Source organism: Caretta caretta, chromosome 6, assembly GCF_965140235.1.
Source record: "Caretta caretta isolate rCarCar2 chromosome 6, rCarCar1.hap1, whole genome shotgun sequence".
Lineage (NCBI taxonomy): Eukaryota > Metazoa > Chordata > Testudines > Cheloniidae > Caretta > Caretta caretta.
In genome coordinates, this window is record NC_134211.1 from 119,876,006 (window position 1) to 119,902,358 (window position 26,353).

A 26,353-nucleotide genomic window follows, 5' to 3' on the forward strand; every position below is an offset into this window, starting at 1 on the left:
TATATTATGGCCCACTTGCACCACTCTGCCAGTGTTAAAGGTCTGTAAAGTGGGCACCCACTTTACAGACCTTTAACACTGCCAGAGTGGTGTAAAATGGCCTTAGTGTAACTGAGAATCAGGCCCTAAATATCTATAACTCTATAGATGTGAAAAGAAAAGGAGTACTTGTGGCACCTTAGAGACTAACCAATTTATTTGAGCATAAGCTTTCGTGAGCTACAGCTCGCTTCATCTGTATGCATCCGATGAAGTGAGCTGTAGCTCACGAAAGCTTATGTACTCCTTTTCTTTTTGCGAATACAGACTAACACGGCTGTTACTCTGAAATCTATAGATGTGACTGTAAAGAATGGGACACCTTCTCTCATAGGTAGTGGAGGCAACTTTAATGTCAGATTTCTTTACATTAAAAATCTACGCTTCCAAACTAGACATCAGCTGTTTCAGACACAATTTAATTTTTGATTATTCCACAGATGCTAACTTGGAAGAAGCATGACATATGTAATTGATAATGATGTTACACAGAACAATAAAACACCACCCCAGGCATAAAATAAACATAATTACAGAACAGTTGCCAGTAGAGCAACAGCTTAATTTGTCTCTAGTCAGCAAACTTAGAACACTTAAGTAGGTAGACTGCGGTGAGAGGTGGAGCTGCAATACTCACAAAATGGCTGGAGCAAAGTGGTGTCACTTCCACCATCTCCCTGTCCGGTATTTGGCAGATGTAGCACTTCCAGGGCTGGAACATCTGCTCCTTCATTCCCTTTCTTCCCCACATCCTGCAGCGTTTAGAAGCTCATCCCGTGAGGCAACTGAGTTCAATGCACTAGTGAAAGTAAAAAAAACAAACAAACAGGTACTTCAAGGTTTCAAAAAGCAGAGACCCGTCCTGATCCCAGCCCTTAAGCATGGCCCCAGGGTCAGCTCTGTCCAGGGGCTCAATATTCACAGGGTGCAGCCTTTTACTCCCCTCCTGTCCTGGACCTTCAGCATGGCCTCCTCTGCTTCCTCTATGCAGTTGAGAAGTGCAGGGGGATGGGTTCACAGCCAAGATAGCCTTGCAGTGGTATGCCATTCTCAACTACTATGTGGTGAGTATCCTCCCCCTGCCGCCGCCCCCTCCCCCCGGAGTACCAGGCACCCCTCCACCCCACTGCCCTTCATTTTCAGGTTTTACTGATTGTCACCCTTTTTTAACATTTTTGAATAAACGCCTATAAATTCCAGGGAAATTAAACAAACCAACAAACAAACACACACATCCTCCTCAGAAAAACAAAGGGCCTTAGCTACGTAATAATGTTGAAGTCTTTCTCCTTAACTTCTTATTGCCATGCTTTTAAAGCTTGGGGTGGATGGAGTATGTCCTGATGCCCCCTTAACTGGCACTAAATGTAGCTTGGGTTTGTTATTAGTCTATTTTTCATCTCGTGGGCTAATTCAGATCTGTTATTAAACCCTCAAATAATTCACTAGCCCTATTTTAACCCACCTCTTAACTAATCTGTCATTATTCATTTATTTGTATGTCTCTAGCTATGATCACCACCACTGTTGCCTTTTTGATTTGTATTGCTAATTAAGAACATAATTCAAAGCCCGTTAAAACCTCTTCATCACTTGTACTTCTTGCAAATTACCCACTATTATTTAATCTTCCTCATACATCATTAAAAAGACAATGTGCAACACAGAGGCACACGACTGTTGGTTCGTAACACATGCATTACAATAATTAAGCACAGGGTTCGCACTAAGGTTGTAGGTAGAACCTTAATTCCAAATGTCATCGCTTTAGACTATTTTTTAAAAATTGCAATATTGAATGCTATCGTTTCAAATTAATTTATATGTATTTTCAACCTTAACGAGTTTGGGCTTGGTCTGGGAATATACAATTAAGGATGAGGGAAATTAACAGTGGCTCAGACACAGGCAAATCTACAGGAGCTAAGAGCATTGTCACTTCAGAACGGAAATTGCCCTCCCACAATGCCAGCGCACTTGCCATAAAACAAAGCACAGCCTGTCTAACCTGTCTGTCCGTCCGTCCCAGGCTGGCGGCGGCGTCTGTTGGCCCTGCAGCCGGGCCTGCCTGTCTGGCCCTGAGGAGCCGCCCCCAAGGCCGCTGCCCGACGCCCGCCCTCGAGTCCCAGAGCTCGGCCTCCGCCAGGGGCCGCCCGAGGGCTCGCGGCGTCCGGTTCCCCTGGCAACCGAGGGGCCGGCTGCGGGCGCGGCGGCGCGATGGAGGCGCCCTGCCGGGGGGTCCCGGCCCTGGCCCTGGCCCCGGCCCAGGCCCAGGCCCAGGCCGCGCTCGCGGCCCTAAGCCACCTGCACGGCGTGGGTGAGCGGGGCGGGGCGGGGCGGGGCTGGAGCCAGGGGGTCGCTTGAGGAGGCCCCAATAAGGCGCTGCGGGGGCGAGCACCGGGCTGGGCGTGGATCCTGGGTGGGGTCCCGGGCTGGGCACGGCCCCTGGGCGAGGACGTTGGGCTGGGCACGGCTCTGTGGGGGAGGGGACACCGGGCTGGGCACGGCTCTGTGGGGGAGGGGCACCAGCTGGGCACGGCTCCTGGGGCGGGACACCGGGCTGGGCACGGCTCTGTGGGGGAGGGGCACCAGCTGGGCACGGCTCCTGGGGCGGGACACCGGGCTGGGCATGGCTCTGTGGGGGAGGGGACACCGGGCTGGGCACGGCTCCTGGGGCGGGACGGGACTCTGGGCTGGGCACGGCTCTGTGGGGGAGGGGACACCGGGCTGGGCACGGCTCCTGGGGCGGGACACCGGGCTGGGCACGGCTCTGTGGGGGAGGGGCACCAGCTGGGCACGGCTCCTGTAGGGGCGGGGCGGGAGGGGACACCAGGCTGGGCATGGCTCTGTGGGGGAGGGGACACTGGGCTGGGCGGCTCCTGGGGCAGGACGGGACACTGGGCTGGGCATGGCTCTGTGGGGGAGGGGCACGGGCTGGTCATGGCCCCAGAGCAAAGGGTGATTACATAATACTCAGTTGTCATTTGCCCTATCTCTGGTCCTGAAGGTCAACAGGGTTAGTGACACTGGGGTGTAAATTGCCCCCCTCTCCAGCCCCACTGTGGGATCCAGACCAAGAGCAGCCCTGCTGCTGGGAAAGGGGTAGGGGAGTGGGATGGGGGTGAGTTGTCTTCCTGTCCAGCCCCACTGCCAGCTAGTTGGGGGTCCCAGAGGCAGAACAGGGGAACAGCTCTTCGAGCATATGTCTCTTGCCTCCTGTGGATCCAGAGGGGGTAATTTGCTGCGATAGGGGGGTGAAACAATGGCTCATCCCACTGGGGTTCCCTTCCTCACCCAGATGGATTTTGGGGCAACTCCATGAGGATTCAACCCCCATTTGCCCTATTCCCATCCTACAAGTATTTCCACAGGAGGGTATTCTCTGGGCCAATGTTATTTACAGGACAACCTTTGTAGAGTTTTATTCATGTGTAAGTAGGAAAAGCTACCTTGGGAGGCATATACTTGGGATGCTTTATATGTATTTTACACTATGTATTTGTTCAGATATACCCACACTATGGCAGGCATATTGAGACCCCTATCTGCAATGAGGTTCCTGTGGGCAGACCCCTGTATCCATGCAGAGCTCATTATGGTAGCAGGGCCTGATTTTGAAAATCGGTATTATTCAAAGTATCAGTTACACATTATTTCAGATATGTCTATAAAATATGACTAAAATATTATTTATCTGTCATTGCTATGGGCTGTCTTGTTCCTACTTGACCCAGGAGGTGTCTGTCTATTAATGTGACTGCCATAGGCATGTAAATCAGAAAGCTGCTAATCTTTCAGAAACTAGCATTTTGTGGGGGTGGGTAATATGTGTAGACAATACATTTATTTGGTTTGATTGTCACATACACAACCATCTGGTTTCTCTGTGGGACTCAGACTTTTTGGCAAGCATATATGTCATGATCTGTTTAGGTCCCTAGATCCTCATGTTGTTCTATTGCTTCTTATTTTTGCAAACCATTCTTTTAAAATCTTCTTGAACAGGTAATGTTTCCACATGTGTAAAATCCCCTGTACCTACACATAGCACTAGCACGTTGGGAAAACCATACATGGCAAAAAATCCTTCTTTGACCTCCATTTCTGCTGATACATTGGAGAAGTGAACACATTTTACACACTGGGCAAATATTGCATTCAGGTGCTGAGACAGGTGGTGTGAGACAGACGCCTGTGGTCTCCTATGAGCTTCTGCAATGAGCACATGGCACGGCATCTGAAGGAAGAAGGTACTTTGACAAACACTCAAAATACAGAATCTTTCCTTTTGGGCCTTAAGAGTTTGGAAAGTCCTTGAACTGACTTGAATGTCAATTTTGTTCAGGCGATATCTGACAAGAAGCTGGTTGTGGTGCTCCCGAAAGGCCTGGAAAATAAATCTGCCATCTGAAAACACATTTATCACTATATCTGTCACAAGAAATAAAACGCACTCTTGGGACAACAGAAAGGGCTAGAAGATAGATACAACATTGGGAAACTTCAGCAATCAGGAGTTTGCTGCTAAAGCCTTAGTGAAAGGAGGTTTTGCAATAACTAAGAATGGAAGAAATTGATTCAGGAGGAAAGATTAACCACTATCTAGGGAGAGGCATTGTATTAGAATAGTGTAAGCAATGAGGTATAGCCAAGAGTAATGGAATTAACTAGAACAAAGAAAAAAATAGATTAGATATTGGGGGCGGAAATTCCAAACTCAAGTTTTATTAGACTGTGGAATACCTTACAAGGGAAATTGTGGAAACCTTTTGTTGGATTCATTTTAAAAATAAATTGTACAGGAGGGCTAGACAGCTCTAGTGATTGGTAATGGGCTATGGAACATTTTTCCTTTAGGTTGCCAGTCAAATCTGACTCTGGTTGATAGAGATGGAAAGTTGTTATTGTCTGATACCTGTTTAGTGTCCAATGAAAAACATGAATTGTTAGTCTTGGACTAGTTCCTTGTGGTGAGATGTCTGTGTCATAACATATTTACCACTGATAGCCTCAGCTGAGAGCTCAAGGACTGAATGGGGATGGAGGCTGCATATCCTTGTTGTTATCCCTGAGTAGGTTTCTTTAGTTTAGGTTTGAGGCAAGTTGGCAGGGCTTTCTGACAACCAGGTTGAGCCCATTGTGCTAGGCACCATACAAATATATAATAAATGTCAGTCCCTGCCCCAAGAGCTTACAGTCTAAAAGACAAGATGTAACAGAGGGATGAGACAATCAGGTGGGTCAGAGTGGCATGAGATGGCGTAACATATAAATATAATAGGATGTGAAAATGCCTAGCCAGTAGTAGTGATCACAGCTCTCTACTTGCCTGGCCATTATCATTTTGCAATTTACCGTATGCGTTACAGAGGAGGTGAGTTTTGAGGAGGGACTTGAAGCAAGACAAGATGATAGCTTTATGGATTTTGATTGGGAGCTTTTCTCATGTGTAAAGGGCAGCCTGGCAGAAAGAGCGTGTCAGAAAAGGGGAGAATTGGGAGATCAAGGCTGGTGTTGTTGAGAGAGTGAAGGGAGTCAACATTATGATAACAGAACAGTTACATAGAGAGGGGCTAAACTATCGAAGGTGGGGACTTTGTAAGTAAGGATAAAAAGGTTGTGTTTGATATACTGGAAACAGGGAGCCAATGGAGAGCCTTAAAAGGGATATGTGGCATAGTCAGTGCAGTGAGTCATGAAGATGATCTTAGCAGCAGCATTTTGAACGGATTTGAGGAGAATGAGGTCAGAGTGTTGATCAGTCATTAAGGCACAGGATGGTTAGGTCTTGGACAAGAATTTTGGCAATGTGGGCAGATGGATCACTTGATTACCTGTTCTGTTCATTCCCTCTAAAGCACCTGGCATTGGCCACTGTCGGAAGACAGGATATTGGGCTAGATAGACCTTTGGTCTGACTCAGTATGACTGCTCTTATGAGAGGAAAAGTCGACTTTTGGAGATGTTGTGGAGGAAAGAAGTGGCAAGTTTTAGACACGGCCTGGGTGTGAGGGTCAGAGGACAGGGCCACGTCAAAGAGGAAGCCAAGATTATGTTCTTGAGTAACAGGAAGGATGATTGTGATCGAGAAAATAGAGGTCTTTGGTGGGGAGGGAGAATAGGTCATGTTAAGTTTCATTTGACAGCTGGATATCAGTAAGGAAATGTCAGAAAGACAGTATGAGATTTTGGGTTTAGATAGACTCAGGTTCCAGAGGGGAGAGAAATTTCTGTGAATTATTAACATAAAGATGGTAATTGAGCTGCGATTATGGATGAGATTCACTCAGAGATAAGGTGTAGGAGGAGCAAAGAAAGGGGCTGAGGATGGAGACCTGCATATATTGCCTTGTCATCAGCAGAATCTTCCTGTGAATAAAGAGTACTTTTCCGCATTTTGCAGGTTCCCTTTCTTAAGCCTGTGTTTGGTTGGGATTTACTTCCTTTAAAAAAAACTACATACCACCTTGTAAATGGGCACTATCCCGTTTAACAAATGGTCCTGAATGTAAGTATGCCAGAAAACTGGCAGATGCATTGAGTCAGATAATAAATGGCTGAATTTTTTTTATTTTATTTTTTTGCCCAAGGATGTGGAAGCAGCAGTTCATAAAGAGCTTTCCCGTATAAAGTTAGAGATCTATCATTCAGGACTTGGCATTCATAGTCAGCTGCCTATAGGCCTGCCCAGTGGGCCTCCTAGCTCAGCCTTTTTGTCTGCAAAATTGGGTGGGCAAGAGGAGAGGCCATCACCATGGAAAGCAGAGAGAGAGGGTGGGGAAACAAGGAAAGACATACTGAGGGAAGGGAAGGACGGCAATACAGAATAGGAAGGATACATTATAATGGTTTGTAAAGGGGACAGCGTTAGCTTTTGAAGTAAAAATGAGGGAGAGAGAGAAGACCAAATAAATAAAAGAAATCAAGAGGGAATCTGGGAGAGAGGACAGAATTAAAGCAATGGAAAAAGATAAAGAAAAATCAAGAAAAGACTTGACAACCTGCAGTGTAATTAGTGACATTGATTTTTATTTTTGCCCTACATTTATCATGCCCTACATTTATCATGTTTCTGGGGAAAGTAGCTCACAGATCTGTTGATCTGCAAGTGGTAAAGAGATTGCAAAGACAGAATGTTGTTGTTGAAATAACTTGTCTCTAATTGCTGCTTACTGCTGGGCCTATAGCGCAGGGCCAAATTTTGCTGTGATTTACCTCCATGCAAGCCAACTATATCCGATGGACCTCCCTTCTGATCTCACTTACGTTGGTTGAATCATGAGTAACTTAATTCAAGTCAAAGGAGTTACACCAGCATAAAAGTGGTAGATTGTTAAAATCGGACCTAGAGACAACAGTGGGGTACATAGGGTGTAAGTTAGAACTTGGCATGAAGGCCACTAACTTGATGTAAAATTCTAATGAAGACAAGGTAGTTTGTAGTTTTCACCCAAGTTAGCAGGTCAAATAAAGAATATGGGCGAGCCTAGGGTTTTACTTTAAGTTAAATATTAAGAGTTAAGAATACACCTTTTTTCCCAGTGAAGACAGCCTCCATTTTGTGGTCACAAGTTCATGACAGCCCCAGCTCAGAACTAGTACCCCTGTTTTATGGCACCTCAATAGACCAAAGTCCTTCCAGTTTTTCCTTAAGGATTGGGGCCCTCTGTGGACCAGAGGTCCTGACCATTTGCTGGATCAGAAAGAAGGCTATGGATCAGGTTACTACCAAGCTATTTAACCAAAAATCTTTCTTTGCCAGTTGGTCACTGGAGAATCCAGTTTGAACTAGATTATGTGAACCTCTCCGGGGGGTAGCTTCAAAAGGCATCCCGAGTACCTCTTAGGACAGGGGTTCTTAACATTTTTTTTCTGAGGCCCCCCTACCATGCTATAAAAACCTGCATGGCCCTCCTGTGCCATGACAACTGTTTTTCTGCATTGAAAAGGTCATTGTTAAGAGGTAGCAAGCAGGGCAATTGTCCAGGACCCCACGCCATAGGGGCACCATGAAGCTAAGTTGCTCAGGCTTCAGCTTCAGCCCTGGGTGATGGAGCTTTCTGCCATGGGCCCTAGTGAGTCTAAAGTTGGCCATGCTTGGCAAACACCCTGAAACCTGCCCATGGCCCGCCAGGGGCCCCCAGACTCCTGGTTGAGAACCATTGTCCTAGGAAACCAGATTCATATGTATTGTCCCAAACAGTTCTTTGAAGATCTTAATTCTTCCCAAATATTGCATTAATTGTGTCGTCTTCCTAAAAAAGTTCTGTACAGTCCCACAATAATACATAAACCTTTGCATTTTAATACAATGAACTCCTAAACTACTTAAGCCTAATATAGTAGGGTTTAACTTAGTTCAGTAAGGTTTATCCAGTATTTTGTCATGTCTGTCATGATATGTTCCCCTAGAACTTTATACTTAATTTCTTATGTCTTTAATTTGAGGAATGTAAAAGGTGCTGCCCTAGTTTAGAACCATGAAAGTAATCAATTTAGCAAATAGTTTTGGAATAAAGCCTTCTCTTTTAGAATAACACTTATAAAAGAATGTAGCAGTATGAATATATAATTTAAGGTTAAGGGAAAAAATTTGAAGCTTTTAATTTTACAATGTTTTTAATTTAGAAATACAACTGAAAAATGAAGCGTATGCATTCAGTGAGGAAGCTGTGCAGCACCTTGAAGATGCTGTTGAAGCTATTAAGAAACTGGTAACATAAAACGTGAAAGTATAAAGTATTTAGAGTCACTTGTACGTGAGAAAGATTTACAGTGTGAAATGTGTGAAATTAATATTTTACTGTTGTATCGTAAGCAACTTTCTGCTCTGAAGGTCATATTTTCCCGTCAGAGAAGGGAAGACAACTCCAGCTGAAGAAGTCAGTGGAAGCTGTGCATGCACTTTGCAATGTGCACAATTTGGCCCTAATAATATAACCCAACTAATCCAACCCTACCAAGATAAATCACACAGCCAGGGAAAATGTGGGATTCTGTTACTTTGGAGCAGGGGCAGATGTAAGCTCCCAATTCAATGGGTGTACTAGACCACATCCAGCCCTGCTCCTGCTCCCCCTGCTCCACGTCCAGCCCTGCTCCCCTTCTCATCTCCCCCCAGGATGTAAGGAAGTTGCCATTGCAGCCTGGAGTGGGCAGGAGCGTACTAATGAGGTACCCCTGCCCCAGAGGCAATGGCACAGGCTCTCCCGCTTTCCCCACACCATAGCTCCCTGCCAGGCTGGACAAGGAGAACAGTCTGACTTGCCCCTTCTGCCCCCACACCTAAATCCTTAGTGCTCTCTGCTTATTCAAGGCTTCCTGTTGGTCCATGGCACTGAGAGGAGCTGTAGTGGGTTCTGACAGGAGGGACAGGAAGGCAGAGTTGGACCTGGATGCTGGCCATGCTCCCCCCAAGCAGGAGTGCTCCCTGTCCACCCTCTATACCTTCCTGCTGGCTCGAGGCTTCCCGCCGCTGCTTGGCACTGAGAGGAGCTGCTGCAGGTTCTGGCAGGAGAAGGGATCTGGGTGCCAGTTGGGAGACATGAGATGCTGTCATGGAAGTGCACATGTGGGCTCGATGTCTATGGGTGCAGTTGCAGCCATGGACCCTGACTAGAGCTGCCAGTGCTTTGGAGAACTTCCCTAGGACTAGGACCAGTCCACACTTTGCGTAAGTGTATGCACTTGCACTGAAGTCAAGAGAGGAAGGATGCTCTTGTGGTCAATGCAATGGACTGGGACTCCAGATCTGGGTTCCCAGCGCTCTCACAGATTTCCTGTTTTGGTTTAGAGCAAATGATTTAGGCCCCAGTCTTGCAACGAGCTTGTGTAGGTGGAACCTCACTGAAATTAATGGGGCTCCACATGAGTGCCAAGTCTGCTTGTGAAGGGCTCTTTGGAGGATAAGAGCCTTATTCTTTCACTTAATCCCATCTGTATGAATGAGAAGAATACTTCTGTGTCTCAAAGGGTTATTGTGAGGATACATCCATTATTGATTGTGAGGTGCCCAGATGCTACAGTGATCAGCACTACAGAGAAGCCTGTATTAAAAAATAAAGCAAATAAGTAATTTTGACCTGGGTGTTTTTCCCTCTGACCCCAATGCACTCTTTCCTGGAGCAATTCTTAGTGTCCTTCACTACAGAGAGATGAGAACTCCCATGTGCATGGTTAGGGTGTCATCAGTGATATTTCTTAACTGGGAATGGCTGTTCATAGATGATTGGCATCTGTCATAAGGACATGGTAGACATTTAAAGCCAAAGTGGTTTCAAATAAAATGTGTTTTAAAAAATCTCTTTAATTGATCTGCTGGTAAATGTAAATCTCTTATAAAACTCTCCTTTCCCACTTCAATACTACTCTAACTCACCTATTTCAACCCTTCTCTTCAGTAATTAATCATTAAGGCTGCAATTCTGTCATGGAGGTTGCAGAAGTCATGGATTCCGTGACTTGCCATGACCTCCATGACTTTTGCGGCTGCTGTGGCTGACCTCAGGGCCAGCTGTTCGGGCGCCCTGCAGCCAGCCGCACTGGCTGCTGCTGGAGCAGCCCTGAGGCCAGCCCCACTGGCCGCTGCTTGGAAGGCCTCAGGCAACAGGCCCCAGGGAGTACCTGAGCAGCAGTCCTGGGGGCAGCCCTGGGGAACGCCCAGACACCAGGACCTTGGAGTAGCCAGTGGCTGAGGGCAGTCAGCCCCTTCGGCCAGTGTAGGAGCTAGCCATTGGTCCCTGGGACCCCCCCAGAGCAACAGTGTTCTGGGGCTCCCCAGGGCAGCAGCACCCCATGGCCCCAGGAGCTGCTAAGTTTTAGTCAGGGGTATTTATATTGTAAAAGTCATGGACAGGTCACGGGCCATGAATTTTTGTTTATTGCCCGTGATCTGTCCATGACTTTTACTAAAAATACCCGTGACTAAATCTTAGCCTTATTCATCTTATTAATCAGCTTACTCATGAGTTATTTTTATGTCACTAGCTCAGTTCAGTAAAAGTGTTTTCTTTTTCACTTTTACTGCTAATTGAGGCTATAATTCCTCTCCAGTGAAACCTTCATATTTTCATTGTGTTTCTTGTATATTATTGCCAGCTCTTCAGTCTTTCTACACTTAAGGAGAGCAATGTGTACTGGGTGTAAGTGTAGGCATGTAGAATTGAGTATTTGAGGAATGGGCTTGGGCTACCTCTTTTCTTTCCATCTTGCTTAGGCTGGTGAAGATAGCCGTTAGCAAAACTGAAGGGAAGGCACAAAAAGGCAGGTCAGGCATTAGGCAACCACCTAATTGTCTTGTAGGCAATCGCCTAGGTCACCGCTTATTTATGGATCAGCCACTCTTCCTCACCCACCTCCAGCTGGAAGCTGTATCAGCACAGCATTGATCCAACCCTCCCTCCCCTCCCATACAGTTTCAGGGGGTCTGCCCCTTTAAGAGCTCCTCTCAGCACTGACTCCAGCCTAGCTTTGATGGGTGCCTATTTAAGGGTGCATCCAACACACACACCCTAGGGGTTCATAGCCAGGAGCTGACCTGCCAGTGTGCTAGCCCAGGATTTGAGGGGTTTTTTCTGACATTTAAATAATGTCCCTCCCCCCAAAAAACCCCAGAAGCTGAGAGCCAGGATCTGCCCCAACAATGTTGTTCTTGCGCAGCTGCTCGCCCAACACAGCTTTTAGAGTGGGGAGAGGGTCTGTCCCTTTAAGAACTGTCCCACATGAGAAGCCTGGAGCTGCCACACCAACATGGCTCTGGCCAGCCCTCCATGGGACAAGGTTTTTTGGAGGGTGGGAGTGCCTAGGCTAGGGTAGCCATGTATAAAGGGGGAGAATTAAGAGTTTAGTAGCCCCAAAGCACTTTTTCACATATTGTTCTGTTAAGTGATTGAGGTTGAATCTAACCTTTACGTGATCATCTATTTGTTAATTGTCAGGAAAAATTAAGAAGACATACCCTTGAACTTCTAGAAGAGGAGACTATAAAAAATAGTAATCTCCGTTTAAAACTCCAGAATCTTCCAGAAATGGTTACCAAGGAGTTGGAAGGTAGTGTCAAGTTAACCAACTCTGAGAATATAAGTGGGGAGACAAAATAGAAATAAATATAAATAAAGTAAGAGAATCGCAGCTGGGGACCTATAGTTGACAGTTCCTACAGTAATGCATTAAAGATTACAGAAAATAAGCCATATTCAGATTGTTGTTATACAGGTTTGTTTGGTTTTTTGCAACAACTGCACATGTTATATTTCTAGCTCTTGTTGCTGCGGCCCGTGAATCCAGTACTGCTAAGATAAATCAATTACAGACTGCACTGAAAAACATCACGTGTGAAATCGAATCACTGAATCGGGAACAAATCCTTTGTGAAACACAGAATGCTGCTATGTGGTATGTATGTATTAGCTTCAAGGTTCAGTAAATCATATTGATAGAGTATTAAGGAGAAATGAAATGGAATCAGAGCCTGGTGAACGAGTGCTTGTCCCTCGCTTTTGCAGCGAGCTGCAAATCTTCCTAGGCAGCTCTTTGCTGCAGTAGCAGCCCTGCTTTTGAAGATCTTGTTTATTGAGCTGCTGTCACTGCCTGAGCCTGATGCCATCTGCCCCTTGCTGTAATGATAGATTGGCTTATGGAAAAGTGTCTACAGATCTGGCTATGATGACAGCGGCAGAGGGAGAGCCTTCTGCCTGCAACAGTGAATGTCAGAGGACAGTCAGAAATAAGGATAGTTTTAAATTTGCAGCCCCAGATCACCACCTGTGGGAGAGAGCTCTGAGTTAGGTGTTTATGCTGAGATAGTCCCCTAATGCTTTGGGGGCAATGCCATGCATAGTTGTGTCAGCATAACTTCCTAGTATAGACGCAACATACAGTGACAGAAGGAGGAGTTCTGCCAGTATGGGAACACCACTTCTGCAAACAACATTAGTGATGCCAACAGACCCCCTTGTCTGTCAGCACAACTGTGTCTACACTGGGGATTTTGTCAGCATAGCTATCCTGGCTAGGAGGTGTGAAGTTTCCACTTCCCTGAGTGACATAACTATATTGGTATAAACTTTAATTGTAGACCAGGCCAAAATCTCTGCAAACACCCCCTCATGGAGATTCCTTTTCCACATTGTCCCATTGAGATGTAGGGGCATTTGCTTTGTCCATGCCAGATTTTATGTTCCTGTCACTTTCTGCCAAGGAGCTAGAGTTGTTCAAAAAGAGATCATAGCGTAGTTTTTTACTGCAGGAAAACTGATTTTTTTTCATTCCTTCTGTTTTGGAAACCAGTTCATCTATTTCTTATTAAACTTTCAGAAAATATTCACACCTGAAAAAGTAAAACTTTGAGAATGTTATAAGCAACTGAAAATTAACCTTTAAAATGGACAGGCTTAGATAGTCTTAATGATAGGCAATTCTATATGCACTTCTGTACCTATATTTTATATCTATATGGTGCTATAGTTGTCAGAGTCATGAATGTAAGCTTTACTGTATTGAAAGGTAGAAAATAAAGGTTCAGGTCTAGAGCTACACTGCAGTGTTTTTACTGACTTCCGCAGGCTTTGGACCAGGACTTTAATCCTTATGGCAGGTATGCAGTATAATCTGTCTCTGATTTATTTTTGCCAGTAAGGAGCAAGAGTGGCTGTGGGTCCAGCATGAAGAAGCTGTAGCCTTACTGAACCAGCAGATGGCACAAAAAGCTAACACAAATATACTTTTAAATGAGTTTTGCAACAAAAAAAGGGATGCAGAACAAGAAATAATCAACCTAACGAATGCTGTGCAAGAAGTGAAAGATGTTCTAGCTAAAGAAATAAAAATATTTAATGATGAAAAAGAAGTGTGGGCTAGAAAGGTAAATATCATGCACTGTACTCCAGACTCATAAACGTATACAGGTTAATATAGCTGCAAAACTGAAATGGTTTTAGGAATTATACTGAAATGTTGATGTTTGTTCAGTGCCCAGCACAATGGGGTCCTGGTCCATGAGTAGGGCTCCCTAGTACTATGATCATACAAATAATAAATCATAATAATATTTATGCTAAACATTTTACACAGTTTGCTCTCGTGGAGTCAAATTATGTCTTCATACCAGTACAACAGAAAAGTGACTTCTAACAAACTCTTTGTATTGGAGAGGGGGTGCAAAACACACACACGTGATAGAATTTAAGAGAATATAAGAGCTTTTATATATATATATACACACAATTTCTTATATTCTCTTAAATTGCCTATTGAATTTTGACTCATGTTTAATTACTTTAATATGAGGAGAGAGAAAGGAGAAAAATATCTTTATTTTATAGCTTTTATATTTTGTCTTTCTTGATTTCTGTTTTGAAAAATGCCATAAAATACCTCTTAAAGGATGTTATATTCTTTTAGTTTGACAAAAATATTTTTCTGTAGAACAAATTATAGGCCCAGTACTGCCAGAACCTAATCACGTGCCTAATTTTATGCACTGTGAGTAGTCCTATGTAAGTTAGTGGGACTGTTTATAGCATATAAAACTAAGCATGTGCGTAAGTCTTTGCTGGGTCAGAGCCTAAATTAATACTGTATTTTAATGAATTATTAATAGGATTTTCCTGTAGGGTTTGTACACACAAATTATAGACAGTGCCCCTATAGAAAGTTCTTTTCTTCTAGTATAATTTTTATTGAAAGGCTCCAGAGACTGCCCTATTTACAAATATAGAGACTTTCTTCTTTAGTTAAGCAATACATAGTAGCTTGTAAAGCTGGTTATATTTTTAAATGTAGAACGCAGAGATGAAAACAAAACTTGATCTTCAGAAGGCAAAAACTTCAGGAAAAAAGGATGAATTTGAAGAATTGTCCAAAAAGCTATCAGCTGTGCAGTCTGAGATAGCTCAAAATACAGCGGTAAGGAGAAAATAGCTTCTCGCAATAGAGTTCTTATTTCAATGCAAATTTTTACTGTAAAGGGCATCAACTTTGAATTTAGTAGCTAGACAAATTGGAGGGAGTTGAGAGAAGAGGGCTGGAGGGACCAGCTTCTATGAAGAAAGAATGAAAGAGCTAAGGACTTATCTACATGAGGAAATTAACCGGCATTATTAACCAGTAATTATTCCATAATAAAGTCACTTTTGTTCTGGAATAGAGTGTCCGCATGGGGGAATTATACCAGTATTGCTATAGCACAGTGGTTCCCAAACTTGTTCCGCTGGTTGAGCAGGAAAAGCCCCTGGCAGGCCAGGCTGGTTTGTTTACCTGCCGCATCCGCAGGTTTGGCCGATCGCTGCTCCAGGCCAAGGGTTCGCTGCTCCAGGCCAGTGCCAGCGCGGATTTCAGCAGCTCCCGTTGGCCTGGAGCAGCGAATTGCGACCACTGTAGTGCAGACATGGCCTTAGCTACCATTGCCTAGGAAGGTGATGTTTCTACAATGACGGAAAAATTCCTTCTGTTGCTGTAGGCTGCGAGCACACTGTGGAGTTGTGCTGGCACAGCTATGTTGCTACAGGACCCTGAAGGGCAGACATGGTGAAATAACACATGAGCATCACAGAGTGATTGGATTAGCAGCTGATGGGTCGGCTCATACTTCCTGATGGGTCAGCCAACTTGAGTTAAAAGCACTACTGCACTTGTTAAGGCTTTTGTGTGTGAACAGGTGTTGAGTTAGGGGCTAAACTCAAATTATAATTCAAGTTAACTCTGCAGCGAAGACAAGTTAGAGGATAGTGTTCGTAGCTCAAAGATCTTTAAATCTCTTTTGGTTACCACTGTGACTCAGTTTATTAAGTTTATTGAAGTGAGCTGTGGCTCACGAAAGCTCATGCTCAAATAAATTGGTTAGTCTCTAAGGTGCCACAAGTACTCCTTTTCTTTTTGCGAATACAGACTAACACGGCTGTTCCTCTGAAACCTGTCTTTATTAACACTGTTAGTGATAAAATAGAGTACATATAGAAAAGCACTGGCTTGACTAGTACCTTAAATATCTTTTTTTTGTATATTGGCTAATGGTTTTGTTTGTGACATTTCAGAATAAATATTAAAAAGTTATACAAAAATCATATGCAAAAATTACATGGTCTTTAAAAAAGAAAAAAAGTAGCAGTAAATGAATAATGTGAATACTATTTATGGAAATATTGTATATCAGTACTAACTAAATTAATTTTAATAGACTATTTTTAATGAGAAAGTTCAGATAGCACAACTGAAAGAAAGAACCGAACAACTAATAATGGAATTAGAACTTAAAATAACGGAAAAGCTGGAACTCTGCAAAAGGAAGTAAGTGATTTGATTGTACTCTTTGCTAAACTTGTATCGGCATTTAATATTTCTGTAATCTTTAAGGAGTTAACAACAGTATTTTTTTGTAACCAGCCAGATTTAATAAATTATTTGAATAATTGAATATATGGAATGGTAAGTAACTTCAAGTCAGCTATTGTATTTATAAATGTGGCTTTGGTATCTAATCTGTTCATTGGTTGCACAATCCAGTGCTATTCCTGGGAATCAAACTACCCCTCTTTCTAAAATATTGCAGGTCACCTGTCAGTCTTTCTGTTTGTGTGATTGTTTATAAAGACAGAATGGCTGACTTCATTCAAAATAGCAATATTTTAGGGGCCAATCGAGTGTTCACTGAAGTCAGTGGGCTTCTTTCCATTTATTTCAGTGGGCGCACACACACGAAAAGTAACCCAAATGATATATTGGTGAATTTGAGGTAGTTGCCATAGAATAAATATTCACATACAGTGTACATAGGGCTAGAATTGTGCCCAGCTGCTCCTCGTGTGTGGGCTGGGGAGGGTACACGTCACCACCAATGCACTCTGTTGCCCTCCTGCACAGCTACAATCCCTGTGTTCTGTAGGGCAGGGACACTCCTTCCATGTACCCCCAAAGGGGCAGGGAGGAAGCTGAGCCATGGATTACTTTAAATGGTACTACTGAGCTCATCATTTGGCTACCAGATTACCCCGACTGAAGGGTGATAGTGAAATGTACACATTCTCAGTAATTTCTCTGAGCTTTTTAACAATTTTGAAATTAAGTGGTTTTTTAGTTAATGGAAAAATACAACATGGAAATTTTCTTCGCAAATCAGACTTCCAGTTGAAATCCAAGATCTTGCCTCCACCAATGGCCAATACCTGATGCTTTGGAGGAAGGCAAAAGCACCTAACCGTAGGGAAAATATTAATCCTGGGAGCTTATTGCCTTGAACTCTGAATTTTGACTACCCTTTTCCTAGCTGGCATGACTACGTGCATCTTTTCAAAATCCAGCTGCAGTCCAGTACCCGAACATGGCTCTGACCTGTCAACATTTATGTACATGCTTCATTTTACTACCATGAGTGTTGACTTCAGTGGGACTATTCATACTAATAAATTGAAGCACATGTATACATGTTCACAGGCTCAGGGCCTTTGTGACATGCTGCAGTGAATTTCACTGGCTGGTATGACAAAAGCATTCCCTTTGTATGATTGTTATATTTTATAGTCCCCAAACTGTGTGAGGTGCCTTTTTTGCTCTACATTTTCTTGCCATTATCTCTAGCTCCACCTCATATTATATAATGGGCAAGGGCCTTAGTCAGTTAAGTTAAACTGAAGACCTGCCGTAGTATGTTCCTTCTTTCCCTGTAAATGGCACAGATCCCAAAGCCCACGCCACATGAGGTTCTCAGGTTTCCACATTTCTTTGTTATGAAGCCAGCAGTTTTTTTCCTCTTCCTTTCTTAAATTCTTTCCTCCTTTGTCAGATTTCTTACTTCTCACATTTTTCCTCTAGCTAGGAGGATGGGCCAGCTGGTTCCTTGCTTGACCATGGTCAATCCTACATGAGGAGCAAGGAAAGTGAATAGCTGTCATGCTTCTCCTACACTCTCTAAGACACACAAGCGCACAATGTCCATCAGAAGCAAGAAGTATGAATTTGTTTTCAATTTGTATTCCATCCACGAGGCTGGTATCACTGGGTATGTCTACACTGCAGTCAAAGGTGTGATTGCAGCTTGGGTAGGCCTCCTAGCTCTAATTTTGTGGCTAATTGCAGTTTGGGTAGGCCTTCTTAGAACTAAATTGGTTAAAATTAGCAGTGAAGATGCAGCTGCACAGGCTTCAGTGCAAGCTAGCAACATGAATAGATACCCAGGGTCTCACGGCAGTCTAGTATAGCTCACACTGAAGTCTGTGCTGCCACATTTTCACTGCTATTTTTAGCAAGCTAGCTAGACCACAGCTAGTGCAGGTATGTCTACACATGCCGCTATCAGATCTCCGGTTGCAGAGTAGACATACCCACTGTCGTTGGCTGGCTTTATCAGCTTCATAAGTTGTATATTAATCAGGTGTGTACCTGGGAAACGCCCACTGCTGAGTAAAAGATCTCTGTATTTGATAAAAGTTCAAGGTGTATTCAAAAAAATTGTATGTTGTGTTTACACTAAAGGTATAAGAATAAGACTACGTAATATTTAATGGGCTATTGGTCATAGTGCTTTGTTCATGTTCACTCCTTAATATGTCTGCATTGGCTTTGCTTCATAGATATAGCCTCGATTCTGACCTCCTCCTTTTGCAATCAAAAATTGCCCAAGAAAGAGAGCATCTAAATATTGATATAGCAACGGTAAGAAGTAGAAGATATTTTTTTACTACTTCATTGGTTTTTAAAATATATGAATATATATGAAATGTATGAGATCTTGGACCAGAGTTTATGAAAATGCCTGAAAAACTACACCAACAGCCAGCGTTTCTAAAATGCGGCCACCAGTGGTTTTTCTTGCGACCACGGCCTCCTGGGCTGTGATTGGGGGTGGGGGAGGGCAAAGCAGCCCGCCTCCCTTGCCCCCCGTTGCTCCTGGATTAAATGCCTTGGTGTTGTCTGCTGGGGCTGCAAGCAGGGGTTGGGCCCTGCCCCCCTCTGGAGACTGCTGGGGCACAATGCTGGAGGAACAGGCAACTGGTGAGTTCCCCCACCTTCCCAAGTGTGGTGGGGCTCAGGCTTTGGGTTTCACCCCTGGGGTGGCGTGGTGGCAGGCTCCGGCCACAGGGCTTCGGGCTCCAGCTCTGGACACACAGTTTCAGATTCCATCCCCAGCCACAGGGCTTTGGGCTCTGGCTTCGGGCTCTGGCCTCCCACTGTCTCCCCTGGACCCCCCCAACACTGTCACCCCTGGCCCCTACTTCTTACCCCAACCCCCCATCTAGGGCTTAATTTGTTCACAGGCTTGCCGGGAGTGAGTAAGCCTTCTGTGAAAAGTGGTACGTGTATGTTTGTTAATATCACTTTTTATAACAGGCTTACTAGCTAGCAATAAATAGATTACAATGATTTGGACATGTGTATGTGCATATTTATTTGTTTTTCCTAAAGCTAATTAAGTATTTTAGGAAAAAGTATGACAGCGGCCACCAGCAAGAGTTGATGGCTGCACTCTGAGGCCACCAAAAAATTTGTCCTGAGAATCCCTCTAAACAGCCAACAGGAATCATGAATAAGGCTCAGTGTTTGTCACGGAAATCATAGATTCCATGACCTCGGTGACTTCTGCAGCGGTTAGTGTGCCTGGCTCGGGGGGCCGCCTGAGCAACTCAGGCAGCCCCTGGGCCAGTTGCACCGGCTGCTGCTGGGGCAGTCTCATCCATCCCGCCCCCCAGCAGCAGGCATTTGGATGTGGGGGAGGGCCTAGGGCTGGGGGTTCAGGTGCAGGGCAGTGCTTACTTAGGGTGGGCTCCCTGGCAGGGCTACAGGAACTCCCCTCCCTCAGCTCCTAGCTCCACATGCTGCCTCTGCCGGCAGGCACCGCCCCCGCAGCTCCCATTGGCCATGGTTCCCAACCACTGGAAGCTGCAGAACTGGGGCTTGGGGTGGAGCAGAGGCAGCACATGGAGCTCAGGAGCCGGGTAGGGAGCCTGCCCCAGCCTCGCCAACCCTCCCACCCAAGAACCCACAACGCCCCCCCCCCCCCCGCTGTGCTCACCACTCCCCAAGCACCCACGCTACCCCCCCAAGGCGTGCCCACCCACCCCCCATCTTTTAGTCAGGGGTATATAAAAAAAGTCATGGACACGTCATGGGCCATGAATTTTTGTTTACTATCCATGACCTGTCCGTGACTTTTACTAAAAATACCTGTGACTAAAACATGGCCTTAATCATGAACAATTGGCCTTCTTTTACACTTTCACATGATGGTGTGACGTTTGTAATTAGCTTTTGTATATAAGCCATTTTGGTGTATAGTACTATGAATACAGTGCAAATCTATTAGCCATAAATAACTGCAAAATACCTGTGATCTGATCTGTTAATAGGTATAATTTATATAAGCAGCATTATTTTATGTTGTAGTGTGTATGCAGAACATTTATTTCTTGATCAGAACTACTTTTTGTCACTTTTTTTATTGTTATATTTGTGGGTGCACTCTAGGTTAATATTCTAAAATTGGACTAATTTTTTTCAAGTAATCACTTGGGCCCAGAGGCTGCAAGTGGGTGAGCCATCACACTTGCACAGAGCCTCATTGACTGCAATTGTTTGCAAAAGTGGGGCCTGACAAGGCACAATCCTTTGCATGTTCAGGGTTTAAATAACATTTGTTTTATTTTGATCCATGTTTGTTTTAGGGCACAGAAAACATATCTTGGGAATCAGACAATTTTTATAGCAGGTATTATTTTCGATGTACCCTGCTATAGCATTGTGTTTGAGTTGTTTACATAGGAGTGAAGTAATAAACTCTAAATAAGTGGGTCCCAGTGCACAAGAATCAATGACAAAAAGTGAAATAGTATAACTGACCATGGTCTATAAATTGAGCATGTTTTCACCTTTGGATTTTACTGCTGTTTCATCCTCTCTTTTTTTAATACATGCCATTTCCTTAAAACAGCTCTGTAGTGGGGCGGCTGCCCCACTCCTGCAGAACAGGGGTTAAAAGCCAGCCCTTGGAGAGGGCTAAGGCTGAAAGCCGATAAGAAAAGGCTGATTGGGAAAGCAGCCACAGCTGCGGGCAGCTCAATCGGGGCCCAGCTGGCCCTTATAAGAGGGATGGGGGCCAGGAGCGGGAAGAGTCTCACTCTAGACCTGGAGGGAGAAGGGCTGGCTGCCTGGGAGATGAAGGTGCCTAAGCAGAGCAGGGCTGGGGAAGGGTAAGGGGAGCTCCCGCCTGGTAAACCCCCAGGCTGCAGGCCTTGGTGAAGGCCTACACAGGTACTGGGCTTGCAGAAGTGCAGCCCCGGGTTATGCAGAGACAACTGGTCCTACCCCCTTGCCTGTGATGAGTTGCCATTACAGACTGCAGTCTGCCCCAGTGAGCGGGGGCTATATGACGACTGGCAGTAGCCACTGAGGCAAGGTGGGTTTAGAGGGTTGGGGGTTCCCCTGGGAGGGGAGACCCAGAGTGTGGGGGTACTGCTGGGGCAGAACCCCAGGGTAAAGGGCACTGGGGTCCAGTGGCAAGCGAGACACTGGCCTGCAGAGGACGCTCCAGAGCTGGACATGAGCTAATTCCCAAGACGACCAGCAGGAGGCGCCACACCAGTGAGGCATCGCCTCGCTACAGGCTCACTCTTAGGCAAATGAACTTATTTCTCTAGTAGCTATCATCAGGTAAAATTAAGGACCCAAATTCACTGGTACAGCTCTGGCAGTTGTTTTTTTGTTAATCACTCCCATGATTCAAAGTAGATATAAACCTGACTTAACCAGCCAGTTAAATTGGGTTTGTGGCTTTTGTCTGGAGCTGGAGCAGCACAAAACGGTCAGAGTGGACTGGTGAATGTTTCCTAGGGTCTGTTCCAAAGAAGCTGTGCTACAATGGAGCTGAAGATTTGGGTGAAACAATAGATGAGGGTTATTGCGTGTCCCAGGTTGTGATATTTTCTTGGGGTGCCCAAGACTGAGAGTCACCTTGTTACCCACTGCTTCCAGTGAGAGGGAGTCTAAATTGTAATAACTGGGTGTCAGCTCCCTTACACTGCCAGCCTGTCAGCCACTCAAGCATTCTTCTCTGGGCTTATGACAGCCCTAACTTTGACTTGCAGATTAATACTAGATGCAACCCAGTCCCTGAGCTCCTCTGAAGTGTCCCCCAGTAGTATCTGGCTTCTGTCATGGGACACTCTCAGAAATTACCAGGTAAGCTGTTCCCAAGGGAACAGTATACACACAGCTTGACTGGCGCAAATCAGGATGCGGTCCTTTATAACATTCCTATGCTGAGCTGTATTTGTAAGGAAATAGTCATAAGTGTATTATCAAAGATTAAGATTTAAGAGATACTGAGTCAGGATGATGGAAACATAAATGGTTACATAAAAAAACAAGTATAACACACTTCTTATAGTCTGAACTTAACTTTAACAGGCTAAACATCTGTCTGAAAGCAGTTTTATCTCACGCAAAGCTTTCTTCCAACATCACTAACCAATATGGCTAGGATCCAACTTTCATGAACACAAAAAGGGCTGTTCTTTTTGCTTCCTCGGTGAAGGATAAAAAAGATGTCTGCCCTCTTGCCTTCCTCTTATACGCCAAAGACTGCTGTTTTTGTCCCCATAGTCAGGATGACCCCTGAGGTTCTTTTCCTGGGATGCTGGCTCCCAGGTGTCTTCACATACTCCTGATTAGTCTGCAGGCAGATTTGGCTTCCATTGTGTTGGCTTATCATGCTTAAACTACATAGTCAACAGAGAGACAGGTGGCTAAATGTCCTTTGTCTGACCCCAAACCTGTTTGTCAGCTCTACCTTGGACACCAATTTTGGGACATATACACAGCTCCTTAAATAGTATCTGTACATACATCTTATAACAATTATGAAGATCAGTATGTTATAGACTTTGCTAGTTGGTACTGAGGGTTTCTTAGGGTCACACAGGGGTGCTGTGAAGTTTAATTAAGTAAAAGTCTCTCAGATTTTCTGATGGAAGGTGATGTGGCTGTACAAAGTATTATTACAATGACTATTAGATATATGTAAAATAGACTGGGAATTAGAATGAATATTTAGTAACTATCTTTGGTCTTTATTTCTAGGCTAAGGAAGAATTAAGTACAGCTGAAGGCCTGAATAGAAAACTTAAACATGAAAATAAATTTATAAGTAGCCAGTATCGAATATTACTGACGGAAGAGGAACACTTACATGCAAAAAGGGACGAGGCAGCAACAGAGTAGGTTTAAACTGTCAATTTCTTAATTCTGAGAATTAAAAGCGTCGTAGAGCAGTTTTTAAACTAAGAGCTGAGGGAAAGCCGACAGGTGTGGAGGAGCATGTGGTTTGGACAGAGATGTCCCGTAGGGGAGGATCTATTAATGGAGATTCTCTGTATCTTAGTAAGGAGGAGAGGATGGAATATGATAAAATACAGGTAGGATCTGATAAGAAAACAGCCAAATGAAAAAGAGTCCCATTCAGTTATTTCACATAATGGCAGACAGCTAAAAAGTGACAAATTTTTAAGTGCTTATATACAAATGCTAGAAGTCTAAATACTAAGATGGGTGAACTTGAGTGCCTCGTATTAATGAGGATATTGATGTAATAGGCATCACCGAAACTTTGTGGAATGAGGATAGTCAATGGGACACAATAATATCAGAGAACAAAATGTATCAGAAAGACAGAATAGGTCATACTGGTCAGGGAGGGGCACTATATGTGAACAAAAGTGTAGAGTCAAATAAAGTAAAAATAATAAATGAACCAAATGGTACCATAGAATCTCTATAGATAGTAATTCCATGCTTGAATAATAAGAATATAGCAGTAGAGATATACTACTGATCAGGATGGTGATAGAGACTGTGAAATGCTCAGGGATATTAGAGGAGCTATACAAATAAACTCAATAATAATGCGGAATTTCACCTATCCCCATATTAACTGGGTACATATCACTGTGACAGGTTCCCCAGGGCACAACCTGAAAGTGGGGTATCACTGAGCCCTCTGTCATAACAACCTGGGCTCCCTCTCACACTGTGAAGCTGTGCCAAGCTGCAAACCTCTCCAGGTCCTGCACTTACACAGACACCCACAGGCAGGGACACAAGCAGCTGAGTTACATGAATGCTTCTCCTAGCCACTCATGAACCAACAATAGAGAGGCTCCAGCCAATTCCCCACGGCTCCCCAGCCTGACCAGTGTAAATTTATTACCCAGTTTGCCACTTCTACAAAGGAAAGCAGACATGTGCCAGCTTTTGTGCACTGAGCAGATTCCCCAAGCACTTCAAGGAAAACACACTGTTTTAGGTAAAATATAAAACAGATTTATTAACTACAGAAAGATAGATTTTAAGTGATTATAAGTAATAAACATACGGAATAAAGTTGGTTACCTAAGAAATAAAAATAAAATCACAATCTGAGTTCTATAAATTAGACAGGATTTCAATCAAGCCATGTCTCACCCTGATGGTATAGTTCCTTAATACAAAACCTGGGATTCTCCTTTCCAGCCTGAGACCGCCTCCCCATTTCAGTCTTTGTTCTCCAGACATGTTTCCAAGTGTTGAGTTGTGGGGAGAGTGAGGACAAATGATGATGTCACTTCCCCTCCTTTATAGTTCTTCCAGCTTACTGGAAAGACCTTTTGCTAAGAGGTGCATCAAGCGGTCTCCATTGTCTATGTGCTCTCTCTGAGAGGCCTCCATTGTATACAGTTCCTGGAGTAGTCCTTGAGAGAGTGTATTCCTCTTAATGGGCCATTATCAGTGTCTGGCTGCTTCCTTGTTGCACCTGAAAGGCTGGTTGTGGGTGTTCCCAACCTTGCACCATATTTCAGTAACACACACATAGCAAAACTTCATAACTTCCCATACAATGATAGCACATACAGTCCAACAGGGTATTAATGTTCAACAGATCAAGACTTTTAAAATGCTACATCACAAGGCATACTTTGTACAAAGCATATCATAATCACAAAACTATGGTAAATATGGGGGTGCCAGGGAGTTGCTTTGGGCTACAGAGGGTCACAGACACCTCAGGATGGGATGCAGAGATAAACTTTCTTGACACCTTACATGACTGCTTCTTGGAGCAGCATATTCCTGAAACCCACAAAAGGAGAGGCAATTCTTGATTTAGTCGTAAGTGGAGTACAGGTTCTGGTCCAAGAGATGAATATAGCTGAATCGCTTGGTAATAGTGACCATAACGTAAGAAAATGTAACATCCCTATGGGGAGGGGGACACCAAAGCAGCCCACCACAGTAATATTTAATTTCAAAAAGGGGAGCTACACAAAAATGAAGAATGTAGTTTACAGAAATTAAAAGGTACAGTGCCAAAAGTGAAATCCCGGCAAGCTGCATGGAAACTTTTTTAAAACACCGTAATAGAGGCTCATTTTAAATGAAAACCTGTAATTAAAAAATATAGTAAGAGGACCAAAAAAGTGCCACCGTGGCTAAACAGCCAAGTAAAAGAAGCAGTTAGAGGCAAAAAGGCATCCTGTAAAAAGTGGAAGTTAAGTTCTATTGAGGAGAATAGAAAGGAGCATAAACTCTGGCAAGTGAAGTGTAAAAATATAATTAAGAAGGCTAAAAAAGAATTTGAAGAGCAGCTAGCCAAAGACTCAAAAAGTAACAGCCAAAAAAAAAAGTGCATCCGAAGCAGGACCCCTGCTAAACCAACAGTGGGGCCATTGCATGATCGAGATGCTAAAGGAGCACTCAAGAAAGATAAGGCCATTGTGGAGAAACTAAATGAATTCTTTGCATCGGTCTTCATGGCTGAGGATGTGAGGGAGATTCCCACACCTGAGCCATTCTTTTTAGGAAACAAATCTGAGGAACTGTCCCAGATTGAGGTGTCATTAGAGGAGGGTTTGGAACAAATTAATAAATTAAACAGTAATAAATCACCAAGACCAGATGGTATTCACCCAAGTGTTCTAAAGGAACCCAAATGGGAAATTGCAGAACTACTAACTGTAGTCTGTAACCTATCATTTAAATCAGCTTCTGTACCAAATGACTGGAGGATAGCTAATGTGATACCAATTTTTTAAAAGGGTTCCAGAGGCAATCCCTGCAATTACAAGACAGTAAGCCTCACTTCTTTACTGTAGTTGCAATCAATTTGCCTAGTGCTGAACAGAATTATCAGACAGATAGATGAATGTGATTTGTTAGGGAAGAGTCAGCATGGTTTTTGTACAAGGAAATCATGCCTCACCAATCTACTAAAATTCTTTGAGGGGGTCAACAAACATGTGGACAAAGGTGATCCAGTGGATAGAGTGTTCTTAGATTTTCAGAAAGCCTTTGACAA

The 26,353-nt window shown here is 44.0% G+C and overlaps 1 protein-coding gene and 1 long non-coding RNA gene across 7 annotated transcripts in view; one reads left to right on the plus strand and one right to left on the minus strand.

Annotated features, from left to right (window-relative positions):
* Window positions 1-374: 374 nt before the first annotated feature.
* Window positions 375-2,288, minus strand: LOC125637527 (uncharacterized). The gene is made up of 2 exons (XR_007356983.2): window positions 2,048-2,288; window positions 375-838 (listed from the first exon to the last, which is right to left on the minus strand). It is a non-coding gene; the product is annotated as an uncharacterized LOC125637527 (long non-coding RNA).
* Window positions 2,242-26,353, plus strand: part of CCDC175 (coiled-coil domain containing 175) — a 53,142-nt gene continuing 29,030 nt past the window's right edge. For 3 of the 6 annotated variants that reach the window (XR_012669103.1, XR_012669104.1, XM_075129957.1), the window contains exons 1-9: window positions 2,242-2,356; window positions 8,668-8,753; window positions 11,976-12,087; window positions 12,297-12,432; window positions 13,672-13,900; window positions 14,821-14,943; window positions 16,214-16,323; window positions 18,603-18,684; window positions 23,104-23,240. Coding sequence is in view for 4 of the 6 variants with exons in the window: in XM_075129957.1 (XP_074986058.1) it covers window positions 2,257-2,356; window positions 8,668-8,753; window positions 11,976-12,087; window positions 12,297-12,432; window positions 13,672-13,900; window positions 14,821-14,943; window positions 16,214-16,323; window positions 18,603-18,684; window positions 23,104-23,240 (1,115 nt within the window). In the remaining 2 variants the exon portion in view is untranslated. Of the gene's footprint in view, window positions 2,357-3,841; window positions 4,290-8,667; window positions 8,754-11,975; window positions 12,088-12,296; window positions 12,433-13,671; window positions 13,901-14,820; window positions 14,944-16,213; window positions 16,324-18,602; window positions 18,685-23,103; window positions 23,241-26,353 lie in introns of those variants that run through there. The other 3 variants (XM_048852000.2, XM_048852004.2, XM_048852005.2) reach the window with 3 other exon arrangements.